The sequence below is a fragment of the Gracilinanus agilis genome, chromosome 5 (genome assembly GCF_016433145.1).
Source record: "Gracilinanus agilis isolate LMUSP501 chromosome 5, AgileGrace, whole genome shotgun sequence".
NCBI lineage: Eukaryota > Metazoa > Chordata > Mammalia > Didelphimorphia > Didelphidae > Gracilinanus > Gracilinanus agilis.
In genome coordinates, this window is record NC_058134.1 from 62,522,081 (window position 1) to 62,546,353 (window position 24,273).

General features: G+C 33.6%; 1 protein-coding gene across 1 annotated transcript in view; it reads left to right on the forward strand.

Annotated features, from left to right (window-relative positions):
• MLLT10 (MLLT10 histone lysine methyltransferase DOT1L cofactor) overlaps positions 1-24,273 on the forward strand; it is a 177,987-nt gene that overhangs the window by 73,363 nt on the left and 80,351 nt on the right. Inside the window, exons 8-9 of the mRNA XM_044678927.1 lie at positions 6,032-6,287; positions 9,412-9,978. Coding sequence (XP_044534862.1) covers positions 6,032-6,287; positions 9,412-9,978 — 823 coding nt within the window. The remainder of the gene's footprint in view (positions 1-6,031; positions 6,288-9,411; positions 9,979-24,273) is intronic.

Genomic DNA, 24,273 nt, shown 5'->3' on the forward strand with positions numbered 1-24,273 from the left:
AGCTCAATTATAACTTTATTCATGGACTATTACACTTTAGCTCCAGAAAACTTTTTTATTTTAACTTCTTAGTTCCCTGAAACACTTGCCCTCTTCCCCATCTTAGTCCTTTCATTTCATACACCTTTACTTTTCCCCATTCTCCATTTATAGACTCTAGTTCTTTAAAAGTAAATAACTAGGGGGCAGCTGGGTAGCTCAGTGGAGTGAGAGTCAGGCCTAGAGATGGGAAGTCCTGGGTTCAAACCTGACCTCAGCCACTTCCCAGCTGTGTGACCCTGGGCAAGTCACTTGACCCCCATTGCCCACCCTTACCACTCTTCCACCTATGAGACAATACACCAAAATTAAGGGTTTATTTAAAAAAAAAAAAAAAAAAAAAAAAGTAAATAACTAAGGGGCATCTGGGTGGTTCAATGGATTGAGAGTCAGGCCTAGAGACGAGAGATCCTGGCTTCAAATTTGGCCTCAGATAACTTCCTAATCACGTAATCCTGGGCAAGTCACTTAACCCCCATTGCCTAACCCTTACTGCTCTCCTCTCTTGGAAATAATACACAGTATTGATTCTAAGATGGAAGGTAAAGGTTTAAAACTCAGAAAAAATAAATCAATAGGTTAAAAAAAGCTGAAAATTCTGAAATGTTCACTTTAGGAACATTAATTATAAAATAACTTTTAAAAACCAAGAAAGGGTTGCTTAGTCTTTTCATAATTAATTTTCATTTAACAGTTGTATCCCCTTCCCTAATAGAGATATCCATCTGACTTTTTAGCAGTCTATGTGATTTAATTGTGTAGTACGCTGTCTGAGCCCATTTCCAACTTGTATAGTACTACTAGGTTGGATCTTGAGATAGAGACTTGACAACTTCTTCCCTCAGAAGCTGTGACTTTTGGTATTCTCATTCATGAATCATTCTGATCTAATATAGTCTTCTCCACTATTGATTAACCAGTTGATACTGCTTAGCCTTTAAAAAAGAGGTATTTACTGAAGTGGTAGCCAGGGCTGTTGTTAAAAACATCTCACCTGAGCCTGGAAGATGTGTGCTCTTTAATTATTGCCCACATCTTTCTTGAGGCACACATTTAAAATACTGTGAAAATGAGATTCATAGGGAGAAGTCCTATTGGGCTTAGATATATCTGGTGATTCCTGATCCTAAATGTTCATTTCTCCCTTTTTGTAGGATCACTTCCAAGTTTGTTTGTTTCTGTATGATATTGCTTATGAATCAGTTGCTCTGCCGTTCAGCTCCTTACATGATAATATAGCATTTAGGCTAATGGTTCAGTTCACTGTTGGATTGAATCAAGTTGGTCACTCCTCAGAGCTATTTGTTAAGAAGCCATTTAGAAGACTGTGTTCCTGTAGTACCAACCTCTTGTCATTCCTGGTTAGACATTTTCCCCCTAGCTATTATCCATCTTACCCCATCACCCTTTTAGACTGGAGTGATACCTAAGAATTCCTATGGAGAAGACTAGAAAGTTGTAGAAAGCTATACATTCTAGTATGAGAATCATAAAAGGGAATGGTTTTGTTGTCGTAAATGTTAAAAAGTTGTATTTATCTTTCTTCCTTATTTATATTTGAGTGGAAATGAACATAGTTATTTGAAACTCTCAGTATTTCAACTTTTAGAGGAATACACATTTTGAACCACAATCTTTCCATTTTTTGCCCAAATTTTGTTTTTAACTATGTATTGTATTTGCCAAATGACCATTTCAATTGAATAGTTTTCTGCTTTCTTTTAATTTTGCTTTGTAGTTAAAATTAAGGAGGTAAGAGTACAAATATTTATTAAACACCTATTTTGTTCCAGGTGCTGGGCTAAATGTTTTAGAAATAATAGGTCAGTCTGATTCTCACAGCAACTCTGGGAAGGAGATGCTGTTATAATCTCCATTCTACAGTGAGGAAGTTAAGAAAGAGGTTCAATAAATTAACCACAAACACACAGCTTGTGTATGAGACTAGATTTAAACTCACTTTCTCCTTACCCCAGGCCTCTATATCCACTGAGACATTAACTGCTTCAGCCCAGAGAGGACGAAAAATTCTGAAATGATTATCTTGGGGAAGTAATTACAAAATTTTAATTTGAGCAACTAAAAGTGGATTTTCATTCATTTAATGATTATTTCCCCTCCTCTATGGAGATATATCCTTTTGACTTTTTAGCAAAACAAATGATTTAATTTTGTATGACCTTTCTGGGCCTGTTTCCAACTAGTACTAGACCAGTAAATTGGGTCCCTAGATTATGACTGATTCCTTCTCTGAGACTTTTCCAAGGTCACACAGCTAACAAATGTCTGAGTTGGATTTGAACTCAGGTTTTCCTGACCACAGGTCTAGCACTCCCATCACTGTACCATTTGCAGCCTACTCATTCAGATGAATTGAGTAACAGATAAATACAAAATGTAAATGTTACTTTCTTCCACTTACTTTGTGGTCTAGCTTTTTGATCTTCATATACAGTATTCCATTTTTGTTGCAGTGTCTATCCTCCATGATTCGCATTAATTCCTTCCAGTTTCATATAATTCTGTTCATGTTACCCTCTATGTGAAGTCTCACCTCCCACCATACCCCCCAACTCCGACCCTAGAATGATTTAGTGTTTATTTTGAATATTATGTATGTTTACATATATATGTTGTCTGTCAATAAAATGTAAGCCCCTGAGGGCATGGACTGTTTTTCTTCTGTTTTTCTATTCTTGGACCTAGCAGGATAGTCTGGCACATAGTAGACACTTAATACATTATTATGGTTTGATCCATTAACATTTGCTTTGTGTATTGTCATGGCCATTAAAGGAACCCAAACTCCATATTTTAAACCCTTTAGAAGAATGATATATTTCACAATGATTCTTTACCTAATTATGCTTTGTAATATTGAGTTAAATTTAAGACTACTGGAGGGATGTATATAACTTTTCTTTTATATGATAGAATTTGGCCACTACAACTAACCTTTCCTTCTTAGCACGCTTCAGGGATTTTGAGGAAAGAAAATTTTATTTTGTCATGACTTGGTGGCATTGAGACAATGTGTAAAAAAAGTGCTCTGTAAACCTTAAAGTACTACATGATGTCAGCTACTCTTATAATTTTTCTAGATCCTAAAACCTTTGTTCACTTTTAATTTCCCTTTTTTTTCTTGAAAGTTGCCTTGTTTTGATGTCTTGAATATTATTTTGCCATAGAAATTTCTGATATCATTGGTTTAGGATTTAAATATTGAATTGGCTACATCTCCTGGTTTATAATTTGTGTTTTATGTTTATTATATGTGTTAATTGTTCAAAATTTTAATTTTTGATAATTTAAAAATCTTTATTTTTGTAATTTTGTAATTTAGCTTTTGTATTTAATAGTTCAAAGGTTTTCTATTCTTACAATAGAGAAAATGAACCTTTATGTTAGTAATTGCTGCAATCCTAAATAATGGAGAAAGATATTTTTCTGTTGAGTTTTATTTTTAAAGACATGATTCATGAAGAATTATTTAAGAGAAGCTAGGAAGCTATTTGTTAGTACATATTGGATAATTTTGTGAAAACATTATAACTAGTGTTCAGTTTCATGATGACAGTTGAGCTTTACTTTAATTGACATATTAACTATTGAGCCTTCTAGATTAAAGCTCTTAGTAATAATGAAAAAGGTAGAGGTTGCCTATTTTTTTTACACCCTATATATATATATATATATATATATATGCTCTTGGTCCATTTGACTAAGTCTGTTTTCTAGATTAGTCCCAATTTCCTCTAATGGACCAAGTATCAATAGATAATGGTGAAAAAATGTTTGAATAATGTAGACATAAAAAAATTATGTGGGTCTCTAAATTACGATTTTGCACAAATATGATTTTACTTGAGAATAAGCATTAGTTTTATTTTTTCATTTTTTATCTTAGTACCACTTTTGTTTAGTTGTTTGACATCACTTATAAATCTAACTTCTCCTTTTCTCTTTTTTTTTTTGGATAAAAGTAGAAAAAAATTAATATTTTAACTAAAGTTCATTTTCTCCTATGATGGAGTATTTTGAATCCATTATCACTTCAAAGTTTTTTAGGATTAAAAATTTCCATTTTTTTCAGGGGTAAAAAAGCTAATTGTGATTAAATTATGGCCATTGAAGTTTACTTGGCATTGTCATTCATGGCTTTCTTTGTATTGCCTTTTCTAACATTTTAAATTTTATAAATAATTTTTACTGAATTTATGGTCTTCAGCATATGGGCAGTTTTGTACTTTAGGGCAATAGATTTTCCAATTAAATTGACCAACCCTAATTTATACATATATGTAGAAGCTAATATTATATTTCCATTTACAGTACCCCCAGTGAGTTTTCTCTCCTTCCCTCACTTGACACATGAGTGAAGAGTACCAATGTGTTTTTTTTACATGGCTTTTGACCTGCACTGGGTCATACAGGGTCAGATGTGAGTGGGATGGAGAACTTCAGGACCAGCCCAAGCTAATGGAAAAATGATTGAAAAGTGAGCTGGGGTGGTTTCCAAATTGACCTGCCCAGCATGGAAAAGGTTCGTGTTTCTAAAGTAAGCCATGAAGTTTAACCAACTTAAATCCTATTGGTCTGTTAAATGGGATTTTATCTTTTACTACGCTCACTTTGAAGCCTGTTGGGCATGTTTGTGGATTGTGTAGTTCAGGAGAATAGTGATCAGATCTGTTTTGTTAGACAACATTGTGTTTATATTTGAAAAATGGAAAATGAGTAGTGAGATAAGAGAAAAATCAGAAAATATTCCCAGTAAATAGTTAATTTTCATCAGAATATATACCTTCCTCTTCTTCCCCCCTATTTGCAAACGTCAATTTTCCTAAAAGCTTTAACCATTTTTGCTCATTTACAAACCTCAGAGTTCATAGCCCTCTCCTCATTTTTCTAATGTATCTGATAGTTTGTATTGAGTGGTGGATATATGGTGGAGGTTTCAGATTTTAATATGTATTTTGCAAGTTTTGATTCCTCTTATCACCTTAGGAATATTGTTGTGATTAAAAGACAATTATTTTCTTTTGAAATATATTTAGTCTTAGATTTTTTTTTAAATACATCTAGGGATACATCTATAAAATCTTACATTTGGAGGCATTTTTATTAATGTATGCAAATTGGCAATTTTTTGTTTTCTCATATGCCTTTAATTGGACAGTGTGTAATCATACAAATTTTAATAAATTTGTTTAAGCAAATTTTAAATTAACCTTCAAAAAGGAAATAATTTATCAATGGATATATATAAGCAATAAAATTTTAAGTGTATTTTGAAGTACAGTAATTCTAAAGTATTATTCTGGAAAATAATGTTTTTCTGTAATTCCTCTCTTACGAATTCAACACTGAAATTTTTTCCATTTTGAATACTTAAATCTGTCTTTTAAAACATCTTTCTCCCTCTTCCTTTAGTTCTTTAAAACATTCTTGCTCTGTCCTTAATAGATTTCTTCCTATTCTCATGGGCATAGTGATTTAAAGTAGTCCTCCCCTAGTTCTTTGCAGTTGTCCTGTTATGCTGAATGCCAAAATTGTTTTATAATTTAATAATAATAAAAATGTAGTTTTAAGATGTTTCAGGATACCTTCAGTTTTATTATTTGTCATTTAATATGATTATTACTGCAATGTGCACTTTCACTGATTGCTGCAATCTAATGCTTTACTAGTCATATTGTCAGCTGATATTCCAGTTATGAAGAAACATAAATTTAAAATAGCTATATGGATAATATTAATTCATGTTAGAGTACATTTAAAGGTTTTTTTTTAGATGTATAATATAAATTGGTTTGATTTGTAGCATTGAAAATGAAACTTAGGTTATTTCCTTGTGTATATTCTTAAATATGTAGTAATCATTTTTCATAAGGTGACATGCAGTCTGAGGGTTTTTTTTGGTGGTCTAATTTAGTCCTTTTATTTTTTTTTTCTTTTTTCTTTTACTTCCTTTTTTGAATCCAAATGTTAGACATACACAAGCACTAGCAACAGCTCTATGTCAGGCTCATTGAAGCGCTTGGAAGATACAGCAGCTCGATTTACAAATGCAAATTTCCAGGAAGTCTCCGCACTTACTTCAAGTGGAAACGATGTGTCAGAGACTAGAGGGTCAGAGAGCAAAGGGAAGAAATCAGCAGGTCACAGCTCAGGTCAGAGGGGAAGAAAGCCTGGTGGTGGAAGGAATCCAGGAACAACTGTGTCAGCAGCTAGTCCTTTTCAGCAAGGTATTAATTATGGTGCTATAGTTATAATATTGTTTTCTTATTCTTCAAAAGTAGTTACATTTTATAAAAGATTATTGTTCTTTTAGTCTTGGCTAATAAAAGAAGTTAACTTGGAACATTTAAAAATAATTAAATGGCTATTTGCCCAGTTCAGGTTAATATGTTTTGAAATAGGCCAAAAAAAATGCCTTTTTTTTTTTTTTAGATGACCAATGGTTTCTTTTATATGCTGTTGTATATTGTGAAATTGAACTGAATTTTTTTTATTATAAATGAATTAAATATGAAACTTAAGATTGGGGTTTAAATGACAAACATACAGCTTAAGATTTGATGATTGTTTCTTTTGGCTTAGATTTTTGTAGCTCTAGCCTTTAATTTTCTCTTAATTAAAAATAATTGCTTTCTTATGCCAATAGCTTTTGGATTTTTCTATTTATATTACAACATAGGCATTTTGTTACTATAAATATTTCCTATGCTTTAAAGTGATAATTTTCAAATGACAAATTTCTTTTTAGGCTATGCAGTAGTCTTTCCTCTCTATTGGTTAATTTGGCACTTTTATTTCTCTTTTCCAATTAAAATTCCATTTTCTAAAATTGTAAAAAAACAGTTTATTGCTAATATTTAATGTATCTTGAAGAAAATGTGTCCTTTAAATTTCTATTAGATGAAGACTCATTTTCAGTAAAACACAGTACTTCTGAAGCATGGTCATTTATTTCTAGTGAATATGCTTAAAATCAGTTTACTGTGGCTCAGAATATATTAATTCTATCAGATTTTTGTTTTAATTTTTTCTTGTATCTATTTAGTGGGGTGTTAAGTGCACGCACACATGCCAAACATTTTATCTGTTTTCTGTAAGCTGTTTAGGGATATAACAAGCAAAATTTTTTTCTTCCTTTATTATTATTTGATTAATGTAACTTTCAAATTCAGTTCATTTAAACAAATACTTATATAAAACTTCTCTGTTAACTGTACCCAGAAAAATGTAGAATAGTATATTTTATACATAGAAGAACACTTTAGACATAATAATTTTTCCAATTCTTTTTCATTCCTTCTATTTAAGGAATTATTTAAGAGGTAAAACAAAATTGGTAGATACCCCCAAAATTTATTTACTGTATATTTTGGATAAAGAAAATTGTTCGTTTATAAAGCAGAATTCTCATTTTAAATGATATTGTTAACAGGGGACTCACTAAAATACTTGTAATTAATACCCTGTTTTTCACTAGCATATTTGCATTTGAGCAAATTGTTTTTGTTTTCTTTTGTTTTTGTTTTGTTATTTTTTCAAGTAGACTTTCAATTCAAATAATCCTTCATCTTCATGAAAATTTAAAAGAATTTTCAAAAAGCCAATATGATACACAAACACTAGATATATTCCTGCTATATTTTAAAAATCAGACTACACATATAAATTTTTTTGAATCTTCAATTTTAGTTATAAGAAAATGAAGGAAATTTATTCTTGGTTTATATCAAAATGAGGAGTTATGTTAAGGTATTATCAAAGTATTGGGTATATTATATGCTTAAATATCCTTAAATAGTATTTAATTTATGCTTTGGTGAGTTTTTAATAGCAGATGTAAAAACAAAAAAAAAATTGTAGAACCTAGACAGATGGTGACAGATCAGGATGTATGATGGAAAATCTCTTTACAGCTGCTAATTAAGTGGCAAAATTGGTTGTCCTTAAATCATTGAAATAATGAAAATTATATAGTATAAGCAGACTGTTAAATATGTATGCTTTTTACTTAAGTAGTTTTCAAATGTAGATCTTAATGGGCAAGCCAACATAATATTTGGCGAATTTAAAAGCAGAATGTTCTATATGTCTGTGAAAAGATTGGATAAAGTTCTTATTTTTGAACTTTATGGAAAATACTTGTATTTAGATGACTTATGTGTTTCCTGATAAAAAATAGATCTCAGTAATGTGATTTTTCTTAACATGTAAAAATGTTGTGCTGTTAAATTTATTTCTTCAAAGTTTCTTTTTACTATTTGAAAATATGCTTTATTTTGAGCTTCTTTTCATTGCTTTAGATATTGGTCAAGTTTACAAAGCATATATGCTGGATCAGAAATCAGTTAGAATTTGTCAGTTTGCTTCAGTTTATAAAAAGTATATTTTGCCATACTTTTTTATAAGAAGAGATAATAGTTAAGCTGTATTTGGGTATAACTATTAAATTTTCAGTATGAAATAAGAGCAGTTAACGTATAAAATATGCATACTCCCATGGTGGTCTTAGTTGAGGATGATGTTAGTTACTTGAAAGAGATATTTAAAAGCATTCTATCTCCTACTTCTTTGCTTTCATTTGATCCTGAGGAGAACAGAAGGGAGTAAAAAAAGGCACCAAGATTGATTTTACTTTTAGCTGTTCTGGGAATGGGTTGAAAGACATCTAGGAAGTTGAGGTCCTGTCTACCCCTGATCATGCCAGCATTTGTAACCTTGTGTTTTATGGTTGGAATAAAAAATGGCAAAATTAATACTTGATGTCTTTCATCAAATAATTAGCTGTTCATCTTATCATTTGATCAGATACTCATACCCAAAGAGAAGGTACATCATAAGGTGCATCAGGAATACTGAAGTCCTCTTTGAAATGTTAATGTTTTAATGAGGATGAAGTTCCCTTTTCCCTTCTTTCCCCCCAAGTACAATTAAAGTCTTTTTAGGTCTCCCTGCAGCTTTGGTTATGCAAAGAATACCCTGCCATTGTTTATAGTCTTAGCTGCTTCTGCACAGATACTTGGGGGAAAAAGTAGAGGGACGAAGGTCTTCCCAAAGGTAGGCTCTTTAGTAGACTTTAAAAATCACATTACAGTGGTCATTGTCTCTTGCTTTTTGAGATAAAAAGTATATATTTGATAATATGTAGTTTTACTTTAAACTGTCAATTTTAAAACATGGTATAATGGGCAGCCTATCATTTATTCATTACATAGTAATAGTCTTTAGTTTCATGTTAACAATTTTATTCATAATCTTTTCTTTTTGTCAAATGAATAATTTAAACTGTTTTGCTGATGTGATCTTTTGTATCCAATTCTTTTCCCCCTGTTCCACTCTGTCTTTTTACCACAGGAAGTTTTTCAGGAACTCCAGGCAGCGTAAAATCATCTTCTGGAAGTTCAGTTCAATCTCCTCAGGATTTCTTGAGCTTTACAGAATCAGATCTGCGCAGTGAGAGTTACACTCACTCCCAACAGTCATCAACCAAAGATGTACATAAAGGAGAGTCTGGAAGCCAGGAAGGGGGGGTGAATAGTTTTAGTTCCTTAATTGGTCTTCCTTCAACTTCAGCAGTTGTTTCACAGCCTAAAAATTTTGAAAATTCACCTGGAGACTTGGGTAATGCCAGCCTCACTGCTGCAGGATACAAACGAGTCCAATGTTCTGGCATAGAAGAGGAAACTGTAAAAGAGAAGAAGAGAAAAGGAAATAAACAAAACAAACATGGGCCTGGTCGACCAAAGGGAAACAGAAACCCAGAGAGTGCTTCCCATCTTTCCGTTTCATCTGCTTCTCCAACTTCATCTGTAGCATCTGCTGCAGGGAGTCTAACAAGCTCTAGTCTCCAGAAATCTCCTCCATTGCTCAGGAATGGAAGTTTACAAAGTCTTAGTGTTGGCTCTTCTCCTGTTGGTTCAGGTAGGGATTTGTCAGTTTTTATTTTCCAAAACATGTCAGTTTTTGTGTGTATATATGTGTATGAGTGGGCGTGTCTGTGGATGTGTCTGTGTAAAATGCATATATGTCTATATGCCCACTGATACCACTATTTTTGATTGTATTTTAAATTGTAAACTGGCACTCTTCTTTTTAGACTTCTGGGAATTATTTAGAAACTCACAAGCAGTTTACAACATAGTACTGTTAAGAGTTTTGGTGTTTTTATTCATCTTAAATTATGCTCAGTTCATACAGGACCACCATTTTACTAGGCCAATTCTTTTCCTTTTCCTTGCATCATCTCTTTTTCTGCTTGGTGTTAGCCATCATAATCTTGTATATGACATAATATTTTAAAACTTAATTGGACTTATTCAAAAGTTCCCTGCTTAAGATCTGTTAACTTTCTGGAATTCAGGCTGAAGTATAGTTATTTTCTGTGAATATTTTGTAATTAAAATAAAGATAATGGAGTTTCCTGAGAACTGGTGTGATTTTCTAAATATCTTTACTTTTGAGAACTTTTCCCTTGAAATTTAGGTCTATAATTCTTAGATATCTGAAATATTCAACTACTACTCTAATTAAGAAAAATTTGAGTGGTAAATGAATTAATTTAATTTATGAAAGATGATTATTATTTGTTTTCATGTAATGTTGTCATTTGTGTTTTGAATATGCTAGCAATTTTAGTACGTTGTTATATATGGTATTACATGAATTTTTCCAAATTTGTTTTTAAACCATTTAAAATTTTCTACAGGCCATGATAATTTTAACTGTGATTATTGCTCTAAACTTGTGTTTAAACTTTGAATATGTGTGTGACCTATTTAGAAATTTCCTTCTCAACATTTCTTTTTTGGCAGTTTGGGAGAATTATACTTGGGTTATGGATTTTGCAAGGTTGAAGAGAATGAAAAATTCTTTTTTGTATCTAAATCTTCGTCTTTAGGATATTTTTAAAAATCCTAGACTTTTGACCAACTAGGATTTATTTGACATTGTTGGTGTTATCAAATAAGTTGGTAGGAAAAATGTGGTGAAAACAAAGGGAAAGAGAGCCATCTGATTTTATGAAATTGAAATTACACTTAATCTTATATGTAGGAATTTTTAAAATGCAGATTTTCTCGGTCATATTTTCATTCAAATAATTTTATCAGTATAAACGTTATTCTTTTAAAATATTCTAATAACTAGTTTATATGTTTGAAACTATCAATATCTAGTATACTTTGGAAATATAATTTATCTGTGAAACTATATATGAGATCAATGTAACTGAATTTTAGTGGGATACTTATACGGAATATGTAGAGCTTTTAAATTTTTCTCTCTTTTACAGTCTTCTGGCATACTTAAAAACCAAGAATTTAAAATTTATGTTCTTTCAGAATCACTTTTGTAACCTAGAATTGTCTTAATAATTTTTATATATGTATGTTTGGCATAGAATACTTGAGAATCAGTAATAAGTTTGGTTATTTAAAGGTTACTCAATTTGTGAATTAGCTATATACCTTTGTACTCTATGTAAGTATTAAATACTGTTCAGGGCATTATATATTCCCAAATTGTAAAAAAAATTACATTTGGTACTCTTAAATTTAACATCCTAAATTCTTTCTAAAATGTCCACATATAGTCAAGATTATTTGTTAAATCAGAGTATACTGTGTTTTAGAGGCTTAAGCAAAGTATTTAGCAATTCAACATTTTTTGTCCAATTGTTTCTGTTAGTAACTATTTCCTAGATTGTGCAGCAGTTGGAATGTATTTGTGTGAAAATGTTCACTTTTCTTCCTCTCCCCTTCTGTCTTAATGTATTTCTTATTGGAGCAGTGTGCTAAATGATACACTGTGATTTCAAGACCTGACACACATGTATTGAGTATTTATTATTTGTAAATTATAGTTTATTAGGCTCAGAATTTTTTAAAATAATTTTCATTTTTTAGAAAAGTTATCATGGTTACATGATTCATGTTCTTACTTTCCCCTACCCCCTCTCCCCCAATAGCCGACACGCATTTCCACTGGTTTTAACAAATTTCCAAATTGTTGATCATTGCATTGGTGTGGTAGTTTCAAGTCTACATCCCTAATCATGTCTGCCTCAACCCATGTGTTCAAGCAGTTGTCTTTCTTCTGTGTTTCCTCTCCTGTAGTTCTTCCTCTGAATGTGGGTAGCATCTTTACCATAAATCCCTCAGAATAGTCCTGGGTCATTGCATTGCTGCTAGTACAGAAGTCCATTACATTCGATTTTACCACAGTATATCAGTCTCTGTGTACAATGTTTTTCTGGCTCTGCTCCTTTCACTCTGCATCAATTCCTGGAGGTCATTCCAGTTCACATGGAATTCCTCCAGTTTATTATTCCTTTGAGCACAGTAATATTCCATCACCCGCATATACCACAGTTTGTTCAGCCATTCCCCAATTGAAGGACATACTTCCTTTTCCAGTTTTTTGCCACCACAAAAATCGCAGCTATTAGATTCAGCATTTTAAAGGACATATGCATGTGTAGGGACAAACTGCCCAAAGCACATTTTAAAAGGTTGCTTTTTGAACTTCTGATTGAAACATTATAATTAAAAATTATAAAATGAAACATTTTAGTTCAGGAAAGCAATTTAGTAAAAGTTTATATTTATATAATGCCATTTATATATATGTATAACATAACACTAAGGCACTCTTGGGGAGAGACAGAAAACATGTGTTGGCCATATCAGGCCAATACCACTCCCTTGACCATATTTTCTTTCATTTTTTTTTTTTTCATATTCTAGTGGAGACAGTTTCGGGATCTTGAGCCCAAGGTCCTTGGAGTAGCATAAGTTCCCCAAACCACCTATACTTGCTTCCAGTCCAGACTCCAAGTTATCACTGAGGAGAGAAACCATGGAAAGGGCCCACATTCCTTATCAGCAATAGCAGTAGCTGCTGACCAGCTGTCACTATCAGGCAATTGAGCTCAAGAGCCCTCAGAATGAGGTGATCCTCCACAACACTGTTTTGCTTCTAGTCCAGCCTTCACAGCCATCATATATGGGAAAGTAACTCCTGTGGAGAAGGAGCCAACCATGTGCCACTCACAGAGCAGACAATCAGCTTGCTTTAGTAGCAAGGCCCTGTGGAGGAAAGACAGGTGACAGTATGAGCAGCATAGGGCAAGGCTCCATGCTACCACCTGTACCCTGCAGTGGAGACAGCCCAGCCCAAGAGCCTGGAAAATGGCGGTACTCAGCCTAGTATCCTCAGTCATTGTCCTGAGAAGCAAGCCCTGAGGAGACTGTGCAGGGGCTACTCAAGTCTTTGGCACTATGAAATGCTTCAACCTCAGCAACTGGTGTGAGCTTATCTGTGGAAATGGCATTCTTATCAGTTTTATTATTGTACCCTAAACACCATAGGACTTTCCTTCTGACTTACAGCTGAAACATTCTCTATAGCGGTGATGGGCAAACTTTTTAAAGAGGGGGCCAAAGGAAAGGAAATGCTCATCTGTCAGTCTGTTTCTAAGGCAACTCTTTCGAAGTTTCATTGTATTGTATCCTATTCATTGTATTTGTCAGATTAGGAATAATGTCATGTGACAGGATAGAACATTTCAGGGGCTGCATCTGGCCCACCGGCCGTAGTTTGCTCATCACTGATCTATATAGTTTCTCCTGTTAGAGTTTGAACCCTCGGAAAGAAGGCCCTGTTTTGTTTTTCATCCCTTCATCTCCATCACTTAGTTCAGGGCTTTGTGTGTGATAAATGCTTTAGTCATTCATTAATAGTTCATTCAAATACAAACCTTGTTTCTGATGATCAGGAAAATGTTATATTTGTCTGCATTCAATATGATTTTAATATTTTGGGTGCTAGAAGAGGTTCCATAACTGTAATTTCACTGGTATAGGGAAATTCCAATGAATACTTTCCCTCAATCAATACAGATCAGCAATTTGTCATCTTAGAGAGTTTCCAGGCATGTCTATAAACTTTCCTAGGGTTACACAGCCAATATATGTCAGAATCAGGACTTGAACTCATGTCTTGGCAACTCTAGAAATCACTTCTACTTCTTTTCAATGCTTATAATAGATTAATTTATTATCCATTGATGCTAGAAAGAGCAAAGAGCTATTATTCAGCTGGAAAGAAATTGACAATCTTTTTTTTTTTGGTGCTAAAGAATTTGACTCTGAACTGGTTACCCTGATCTGAATGAATGGGAGGAGATTTCTAGTTCAGTGAAAGAGTGCTAGATTTAGAGTTAGAGGAACATAAATCCTGTACTGCTGTTCCCTAATTAGACTTTGATTGAATTTCTAACTTATCTAGGCCTCAGTTTCTTCATTTGGAAAATTAGTCAATTGGACCAGATGACTTCTTTTGTCCTATCTAGTTCTAATCAGTGACTTGTGATCTTATAAAAGTAGCCCTTTTACCTGTCAATCAACAAACAAGTGTCAGTAACTCTGCTAAGCATTGTAAAGCATAAAATCACTCATTGCTTTGAAGGAACTTAGATTCCAGTGGGGAGAAGACAGCCTTCCAAAGGAGCTGGGCTGGGGATGGGGGCTGAGGGGAGCTTTAGGGAATATACTAATGAGACTTGGGACTTAGTAGAGAAAGTCTTGTGGACATGTGTTAGCAGGACAGTCTGGAAAAGAAATGAAGATATCTTTGGCCTGAGCCTCCTTAAAATGGAGGTTTGGGGAAAGAACCAGCCATTCAAAAGGTGAGGCCTCTGAGTTAGAGAATATTTCCAGTGTGAGAAGTGCTCTCCTTTTATCATTCTCCTCTCAATATGCTACTCCTACTGAATTATTAGGAAGTTAAATTTAATGACAGTATTTTTCTGTAATGACTTATGTATGTCCCCCAATATCTTAATGATTGAGCCAATGATATTTTACCAAACCCATTCTTAGGTATCATAAGTGATGTGTCTTTTTGCTTAACACCTGTAACCATGTTACAGTTTGCTGGCTACAGTGTTATCTGATGCTGTTTCTGACTAATCACAAAACATTTATAAAACATGTATTGCAAGCTGCTTTGGGATACAGACACTAAATGAATAAGTGGAAAATCATTTTTGGAGGAATTACTTGTTAAAATGGCAAAATAAAAGGTCGTAGAGATGAACATAGATTTCTCATATGCTCCATCAATAGTGATAAATATGAAAAATGATAAAGGCTGGTATAAATATATATATTAGTATTTTAATTAAAGCCATGCTGATAGATAAAATCATTAGACCACGCGCTTGTAAGCATTCAAACCTGCCGCCTCCATTTTGTTTCCTGTCTCTACCTCCCAAATCTGCTGGCCAAGACCCTACTAGCAAAGAGCCTACTGGCAAAAGAGGCCACTCCCTCCTAACCCAGGAGATTTAAGCTCTCCCCTGCGTCAAGACGTCGGAAACGGAAATCAGTTGGACCATGTTGGATCACGGGAAATGTAGTTTTGATACATTTCCCTTGTCCATAGAAATATATATATTTTTAGAATGGCATTCCCCAAATTTCATTTTTACAATAGAAAGGGTATTAGATCAAATAAACATTAAGAAATTTAAAGAGAAATAGTAGTAAGTTTCCATCCAGCCAAGGGATAGCCCAGAAAGGCAGCCAAATGACTTGAGGTTCTAGGAGAAAGATAAGCCCAAGCTCAGGGAAACATCTAAAGTTCTGTCATCATTCTAATCAGAGGTTGTGACAGAGCCTGAAGCCTAGTACTCTGAGCACAGGCATGCCAGTGGAGGTGGAAATTTATTTTAGAAAAAGTGGAAATGTGGGGATAGAACGAAACAGTACTTGACAACCTCATCCAATGGTGTGTAAAGAGGTGGAACACAACGTACTAAACAGAAGATATTGTGTGAAGAAAATGAAGAGATAATATTGCTAAGTTGTCCATGTGGTAAAATTAGAAGAGAACAATGTTGCCAAAAGAGCCTCAGAGGGAAAAAGGTGGTTTGAAAATCAGAGCCATAAGAACATCTGGAGGATGTATTGCAAGAGATCTCAGCTATTGGGGGGGTGGGGTGGCGGGGAGGGGTGGAATCAGACCAGGACAGTAAATAATACAGGAAAGAAGGTAGACTTACCAAGTAGCTGACTCACTGAAAAATAGAATGGAGTAACCAAAAAAGTGAAGGATATATATACACACATATACTTATTCGTTCGTTCGTTCGTTCGTTTATTTTTTAGCCCTTGTACTTCGGTGTATTGTCTCATAGGTGGAAAATTGGTAAGGGTGGGCAATGGGGGTCAAGTGACTTGCCCAGGGTCACACAGCTGGTAAGTGTCTGAGGCCGGGTTTGAACCCAGGACCTCCTGTCTCTAGGCCTGACTCTCACTCCACTGAGCTACCCAGCTGCCCCAGGATTTATATTTCTAATAGAATTTTCTTTTTGTGTTCCACTAGGGATACAGACATGCTCATTTCTTTGGTATTCAGAACTTAATACAAAAAGAAAAATGTTAGATTAAAGACTTTCCATCAAAAAGACTTTATTAAAATGAAATAGGAACTCCTCAGATTTAGATTTAGAAAAAAAGCAAACAAAAATGTTCCAAATCACAAATAATAAAAATCTGCAAATTGAAACAAAGGTAATACTCTACCTGAAGCCAGTCAGATTGGCAAAGAAGGCAAAAATGGAAAATAACAATTGTTGAAGATTCTGAGGGAAAACAAGAAACTTAACATCCTGTTTGTGGTGCTCTCAGAAACAGTTTAGAACTATGCCCATAAAGTCACAAAACTGTCTCTATTTTTTTCTCAGTAATACTACTTTTAGACCTTTAAAGAAATAAAGTAAAAGGAAAAGAAGCTTTATGTATCAAAAAATTTTATAATAGCTCTTTTTGTAGTAAAGGTCTTGGGGGGGGGAAGCGGGGGTGGAGGTGGGATAATATCCATCAACTGGGATGTGACTGAACAAATTATATGAGTAAAATGGACATGAAGTAGATTATTTCAATGAAACCTGTGAAGACTTGTATGAATTAATGAAGAGTGAAGTGAGCAAACCTGGAATTATTTCAAAAGTAAAAACATTGGTAAAGAACTCTGATCAAAGCAGTGGCCATCCAGATTTCCAGAGGACCAATGATAAAACATGCCAAATTCTTTTTACATCAGAGGAGTGTTGGGTTCAAGATGTAGAACAAGATATAAAATTTCAGATGTGGTCATTGTGAGAATTTTTTTGTTTTTAATATATATAGATGTTTTACTTATTTTATAATTTTGTTGGAAAGAAGTTGGAGGAAGAGATAGACTAGTATGAATAAGGTCATCTCCCTTATTCCCCCAGAGGGTCATTGAAACTTTTTTTTTTAAAAATGCTTGTGACAGAACAGAAGGAAGACCAGAGGTAATCAGTCAAACTGGACAACTTTTGAAAGTTAAATAATGAATTTATTATACTTAAAAAGCAAGCTATATGTAGTGATTTGTAATGTAACATACATTCTTTTTCATCTTCTGTTTATTTGTAGGTGTTGATATATTTGGTGTTTATTAAATGTAGAATAAAAAGAAATATTTTAAAAGTGGTATGGGGAAGTTGATTAAACTTAAAAATACTGTGGATAATGAAATAATATAAAAAACTGAAATACATTAAAAAGTCTTGCATGTAAGAACGTAAAGGAAAAAGTTACTTAAATTACAGGGAGATGAAATTGATAGTAAATGCTAGTAGTTGCAGGAGTCAGTGTGATATATCCTCATTAAGATGTTACAAATATAACAAATTTTATGAAGGAAGTTAAGGGGCTGAATAAAATTTTAGGAAAGTTAGATATTCTAGATATCCAGAGCTTATTGAATGTAAAGGTCTCATCAACTTTGGCTATACGACATTTAACTATATCTCAGGACACATTGAAAAGCTCAATAAATACATGTAAAAAAGAAATAATGAATGCATTCTTTTTCACCATAATGTAATAAAAATTTAAATTACATGAAGATTGAGGAAGGGATTCATACATAGGTGTTGATTAAATAATTTAATCATTAAGAATGGTTAGTCATTGAACATATCAGAGACATAATGGGCAGTTTTCACAAAGAAAATGACATTGAGATAATAAAACATGTGATCTCAAATCAAAGCAGTCCTTAGGAGAAAATATATTTCTCAAAACTTTAAACAAAGAAGAAAGGAGAAAAACATCAGTGAATTAAACATGCAACTAAAAAAACCTAAAAAAGCAATATATAAAAAGAAATGCAACTGCATCAAAAACAGGAATTCTGAAAGTTTACAGAATTGAAATCAGTAAAACCCATTGAATAGTAAAATAGAACTGGGAGCTTTTTTCATTTACATACATACATACATACATACATACATACATACATACATACATACATACATACAGTGTGGAGCCTTATAATATAGATTAACTATTTGGTAATCTGATTAAAAAAGAAAAGAAAACCAAATTGCTAAAATCAAAAGGAAAAAAGGAAAATGTGCAACAAATAAAAAGAAAGTTAATAATGACTTTTGTCCAGTTATATACCAAAAAACCCTATTCGTCAAATGTGTTTTCAGGATCACAAAATGCTCAGATTAATAACACGAAATAAAATTTAAATATCCCACTTTTATAAAAAGAAATCTAGCAAACCATAAATGCAGTTAAAAAAAAAACTATTACCTTCCAACTTAGAAAATAATGCTGTGTATTGGTTTCAAGGGAGAAGAATGGTAAGGGGCTAGGCATTTGGGGTTTAATGTTTTGTCCAGGGTCACATAAGAAGTGTTTGTAGTCAGATTTCAACCCAGGACCTCCTGTCTCTAGGCCTCACTCTCAACCTAAGCTGACCAGGGCCTCCTGCATCCACACTAGTGGATCTTCAGCAAAGATCTCAGCCTGGGATCTGTGTCTCTCATAGTGAGCTCTGCTTCCTTTGTGCCCCCATAATGCCTCATGGGGACCTTCTCCATAAAGCCTTAGAATGGTATTAAAAAAAAGGACAAGACATAACTTCTCAACCTACCTCACTCCAAATCTTAGAGTGGGAGTCTTTTTTTTTTTTTAAAAACCTTTTAAAAAATGTTTTTTAAACCCTTACCTTCCATTTTATAATTAATACTATGTATTGGTTCCAAGGCAGAAGAGCAGTAAAGGCTACACAATGGGATGTAAAGTGACTTGCCCATGGTCACCCAACTAGGAAGTGTCAGAGGTCAAATTTGAACCTGGCTCTCAATCCACTGAGCTACCCAGCCTGTCCCCTTTTTTTTAACCTTTACCTTCTCACAGTTCTTAAGACAGAATGGGAAAGGTTAGGCAAACATGGTTAAGTGACTTGCCCAAGATCACAGAAATGAGTGTCTAAGGCCAGATTTGAGCCCAAGACCTCAAGGTCCAGCATTATTCACTGTGCTGCTTAGCTGCCAAATGTACTTCTAAAGAAAAAAAAATCCTTTATCAGAAGGACTTTAGCAGTGAATTCTATTAAATAATCAAAGCACTATTTCTTGTGTGTGTTCATAATTTTTTTGTCGTAAAAATAAGAAACTCCAAACTCTGTGGTAAATGGTTTTGATACCTAACCCAGGGAGAGACAATACAGAAAAAAACTATAGGATAGTATCTATGATGAATATTGATACAGAGATACTATGAAACTAGTAATGAGGCCACAGCTATATGCAAAAAAATATCATACTATCACCAACTTGAATTTATAGTGAGTGCAGGGTCAGTTCTATTGTGAATATAATAGACCATATTAAAAGTGTGAGGGGGATTAGGAAGGGATGAAGGTAGGAAGGATGAATGGAATGGGAGAAAGGAGAGAGGAAGGTAGAGGAAGGAAAAGGAAGGTAGGTGTAGGCAGGGGGAAATTGACCAGAGCCCTTTGGGATTCAAATAAAACATCAGAGAGCAACTTTAGGGTTTAGAATAGCTAGGTTTTATTTAAATTAGAAAGGGAAAGTCTAGGGAAAACTAGGAGGTAGAAAGGGAAAAAGGCACCAAAAGAGAGATTAGGGTAGATAGCCTCTGTCCTCTAGAGAGCAGAGACTCCAGGGTTGAGAGAGAAAAGGCGCCAAACTTTCCCTTTTGTACTTTCTCCAACACCTCCCACAAAGGAAGTGGGAGTTGTTGGGGGAAGTTGTAGAAGGGAGTCCAGGGAGTTGTTGTCTCTCAGGGCTTACAATAATTCCAAATGACACAATAGTAAAACAAAAAACCACAGGATTTTGTAAAGGATTTCGACAATATGTAACTTAACTTTTTTTTTTTTTTTTTTGTCAATCAGGTAGTCAACAAATACTTATTATGTCTTTACTATGGCTGGGAATACAACCTGAAATATAATCTGTACTTTTAATGATCTTACTCTTCTAAGAGTCCTTACTCAAAAGGGAGAATACTAAGCTTGTTTTGAAGGCAAATACTGTAATAAATCCCTATTCTTTCGTACAGTGGCAGTCATAGCAGAGGCATTTTATAATAATGCTTTATTTATAAGCATAAGTGATAGATATAGTGCAAATGGAAAGTAGTCTTAGAGGGAAGGGTTTATATTCAGACCAGAAGGGGCTCAATGGGTGTCCTGCAGAAGCACTTTCTTGTACTGAGTTTTGAAGGACACCATGATGTCCTACATTCTACAGAGGGGAGACAGCCATCGAAAACAGAATCAAAAAGGAGATTGTTGTATGTGAGGAATAATTAAACTAGAAAAGCTGGGTCAACAGAGTACATGGAAAGGCAGACTGGGATGTGAGAAAGAGACTAGGCTGTGAATGGCTTTGAATTGCAAATAGCATTTTATATTTGATTTTGGTGGTCATAGGTAACTACTGAAGTTTGTTGTTTGTGGGTATGAAACAGTCAAACCCATACTTTAGGAAAATCACTTTAGCATCTGAATGAAGGGGGATTTGGAAAGGGGACAGACTTGAGGCTGGGAGACCAACCAGAAGAGTAAGTTATAAAAATATTTTTTAGCTTTTACCTTCAGTCTTAGAATTAATCAGGTGGCTGCTTTGGGAATGGAAAGAAGGGGAGATGTATGGGGAGATATTGTAAAGCTGGAAAAAAAAATACTTGGTAAGATTTGGTACTTGGGGTGAGGGTGACTAAGAAATCAAAGATGACATTTGTCAGTCTTAGGGATTCAGAGATTGTTGATATTCTTGACAAAAATAGGAGGATTTGGGGGGAAATGTTTTTTTGGACATTTGAGATGCTTGTGGATATTCAAAAGGTAATGTGAGGGGGCAGCTCAGTAGCTCAGTGGATTGAGAGCCAGGCCTAGAGATGGGAGGTCCTGGGTTCAAATCTGGCCTCAGACACTTCCCAGCAGTGTGACCCTGGGCAAGTCACTTGACCCCCATTGCCTACCCTTACAACTCTTCTGCCTTGGAGCCAATACACAGTATTGACTCCAAAACAGAAGGTAAGGGTTTAATTTAAAAAAAAAAATGTGAGACTGAAATTTAGGAGAAAATGGCTGTATATTTAGATTTGAGAATCAGATCTTTATGGACATAATTGAATCCATGGGAGTTGATGAGATCTCAACAAGTTTTAAGAATAAAGTAAAGTCAAATCATTTGTAATAGGAAAATATTAGAGACCTTTCCAGAAAGATTACATAAAGCAAAATGATATCACTAATATTTAATTAGAGTTCTAGATGCACCAGCTATTATAGCAGTAAGACAAGAACTGAAATAATCATAAATAAAGAAGAAGCAAAACTCTTTACTTTTTACAAGTATATATATATTTTTTTAATTTAGAGAACACTAAAAATTTAATTAAAAAATTACAGAAACACTAGGGATACAGACTGAGAGGTTAACTGACTTGCCTCTAACAGTGAATAACATTTAGTTAAGTTGTAGAATGTGGAGTTTAATCCACATAAATCATCATCATTTAATGTTTCTTATGAGCAGAAACAGAAAGACTTTTTAGTCAAAACAATGGCAGAATATATAAAATATTTACGAGGTCACTTAAAAATTAGTCATAGGAATTCTATGAAAACAACTAGAAAATAATCTTTATAGAAATAAAGGAAGACTAATAATTGGAGAGGAATTAATTGTTCTTTGCCAATCTAATAAAAATGATAGTAATACCTTATCCAAATCGACACCAATCAAATCTATTAAACTTTATTGACCTCTAAACTAAATTATAACAATTCATGCAGGAGCAACTAAGGTTAAGAATCCCAAACATCTTCAGAGGAAAAAAAAAAAGAAAAGAAAACATCCCAGAAATACCAGAAAGATATCTGAAACTATACTACCAAACTTTATATTTTGTGCATACATAGTAGCTTGATTTTTATCTCCTCCATTAGACTGTTAGCTCCTTGAGGACAAGGTACTTTTGCCCTCAGAGTTTAATGTCATGCCTGATAAATAATAAGTGCTTGTTGACTGATTAATAGTAATCAAAACTTTTTGGTATATCTTTAAAAATAGAAAAGTTTACTGGGGGAACAGATTAGGGACACAAAGAACCAGCATCAATTAAACAGAATAGCATACCTTTTGAATGCAACTCAAGGATACTGCTACTTAGAAAATATGAAAACTTTCTTGGAGATAGGCTTACAACAAAGATGGATGAGTTTCAACTTGAATATTTTTCCTAGATTAAAAGGCCATATCATAAACAAATCAGCGAGGAAGAAGAAGAGCTATGTTTTTCATAACTGTGGATTTTGGCCAGTTGAAATATAGGGAGGATCACAGGAGATAAAATGGACCATTTTGATTTCTTAAGAATAAAAACTTCTATACAAACAAAACCAATATTTGTACCAAATTTCTGTGAATAAAGATCTGATGTCTAAAAGATAGAGGAAATTGACACACATATGTTGCCATTTTTGAATCCAAAGATATGAATATGAAGTTCTCAAGGGAAGAAATCTGATGTCAACCATAAAAAATAATCCAAATAACTAATAAGAAAAGTGCAAATTGAAACAATTCCTAGGATCGACTTCATGCCTATCATATCATATTGTGGTACAGACATCAGAATAGAGAGATGATCATTGCTGGAAGTGATGCTTGTAAAAGATAAGCACAGTAATGCAGTATTGATCAAGTGGTCCAAACAAACTAGAAAGCCATTTGAAACTATAAAGGATCACTAAGCTACCATATCCTTTAGGCAGCAATATCAGCACTAGTCATGTGCCCCATTGAGATCAGAGAGAAATAATGACCTATACATACAAAAAGATTTACAGCAGCGCTTTTGATGTAGCAAAAAATGGGAAACAAAGTTAGCACTTACTAATTGGGAAATGTTTGGATTACTTATGAAATGGGAATCACGGAATCTTATTAGTCAGTAGTCAACCAGCATTTGTTTCGTACTTATTTCACCCTAAAAATGGTCAAAAGGATGAATTCAGAGAGACCTGGGAAAACTTATGAACTGATTCATGAAGCTAGAAGAACTATTCTTAAAATGATTACAACATTGTAAAGGAAAACAATTTGTAATAATTATGTATAGTTAACCAAACTTGTTTTATTAGTTGTCTGAAAATTTGTCTCCTTACACATCTATATGCAGTCTATTACTATCTTACTTTTTAAAAGGGAAGGTGGGGCTTACGGGGAGAGATGTGAGGTAGTAATAGTGTTCTGAAAAAAGAAAAGATTTTTAAAAAATCAATGAAACTTTAAAAAATATGCAAAAGAAGAGTTGAGAGACAAGCAAGACAGTGTTGTACCAGTATGCTAAATTGACGTATATATCTAAATACAAAATTACATATGTTTGTGGGTATGCATATCTATATCCACACAAGTGTAAATACATACATATTTATAAATATGTGTACATGTGGTAGTTTTATACATATTTTAAAAGCCACATGTAATAGTCATGACTTTATACAGAATTATCTTCCTGATGGTCTCCTTTGTATGTAGGAATATTTATGTTGATTTTCTAATTCATAAGAAAATTTTTCTCATCAAAGGCATTTGGTGATGTTCTGTATTGTCTAGTTATTTTTCATTTATGTAAGTTTTAAAAGATAATGATACTTTTCAAGTGTGATTTTTATTGACTTCATAAGCCTTATTTGCTGTTCTCAAAATGATTTCTGGATTTAGAATAGGAGGTAAAATAGTATCCATATAGAGTTTGAGGAGAAGAGAGAGTAAGCAAAAGCATGCCCCTCCCCAAAGGATCATAGACACATTTTTTAAAACATGCATAAAACAGAAGGAAA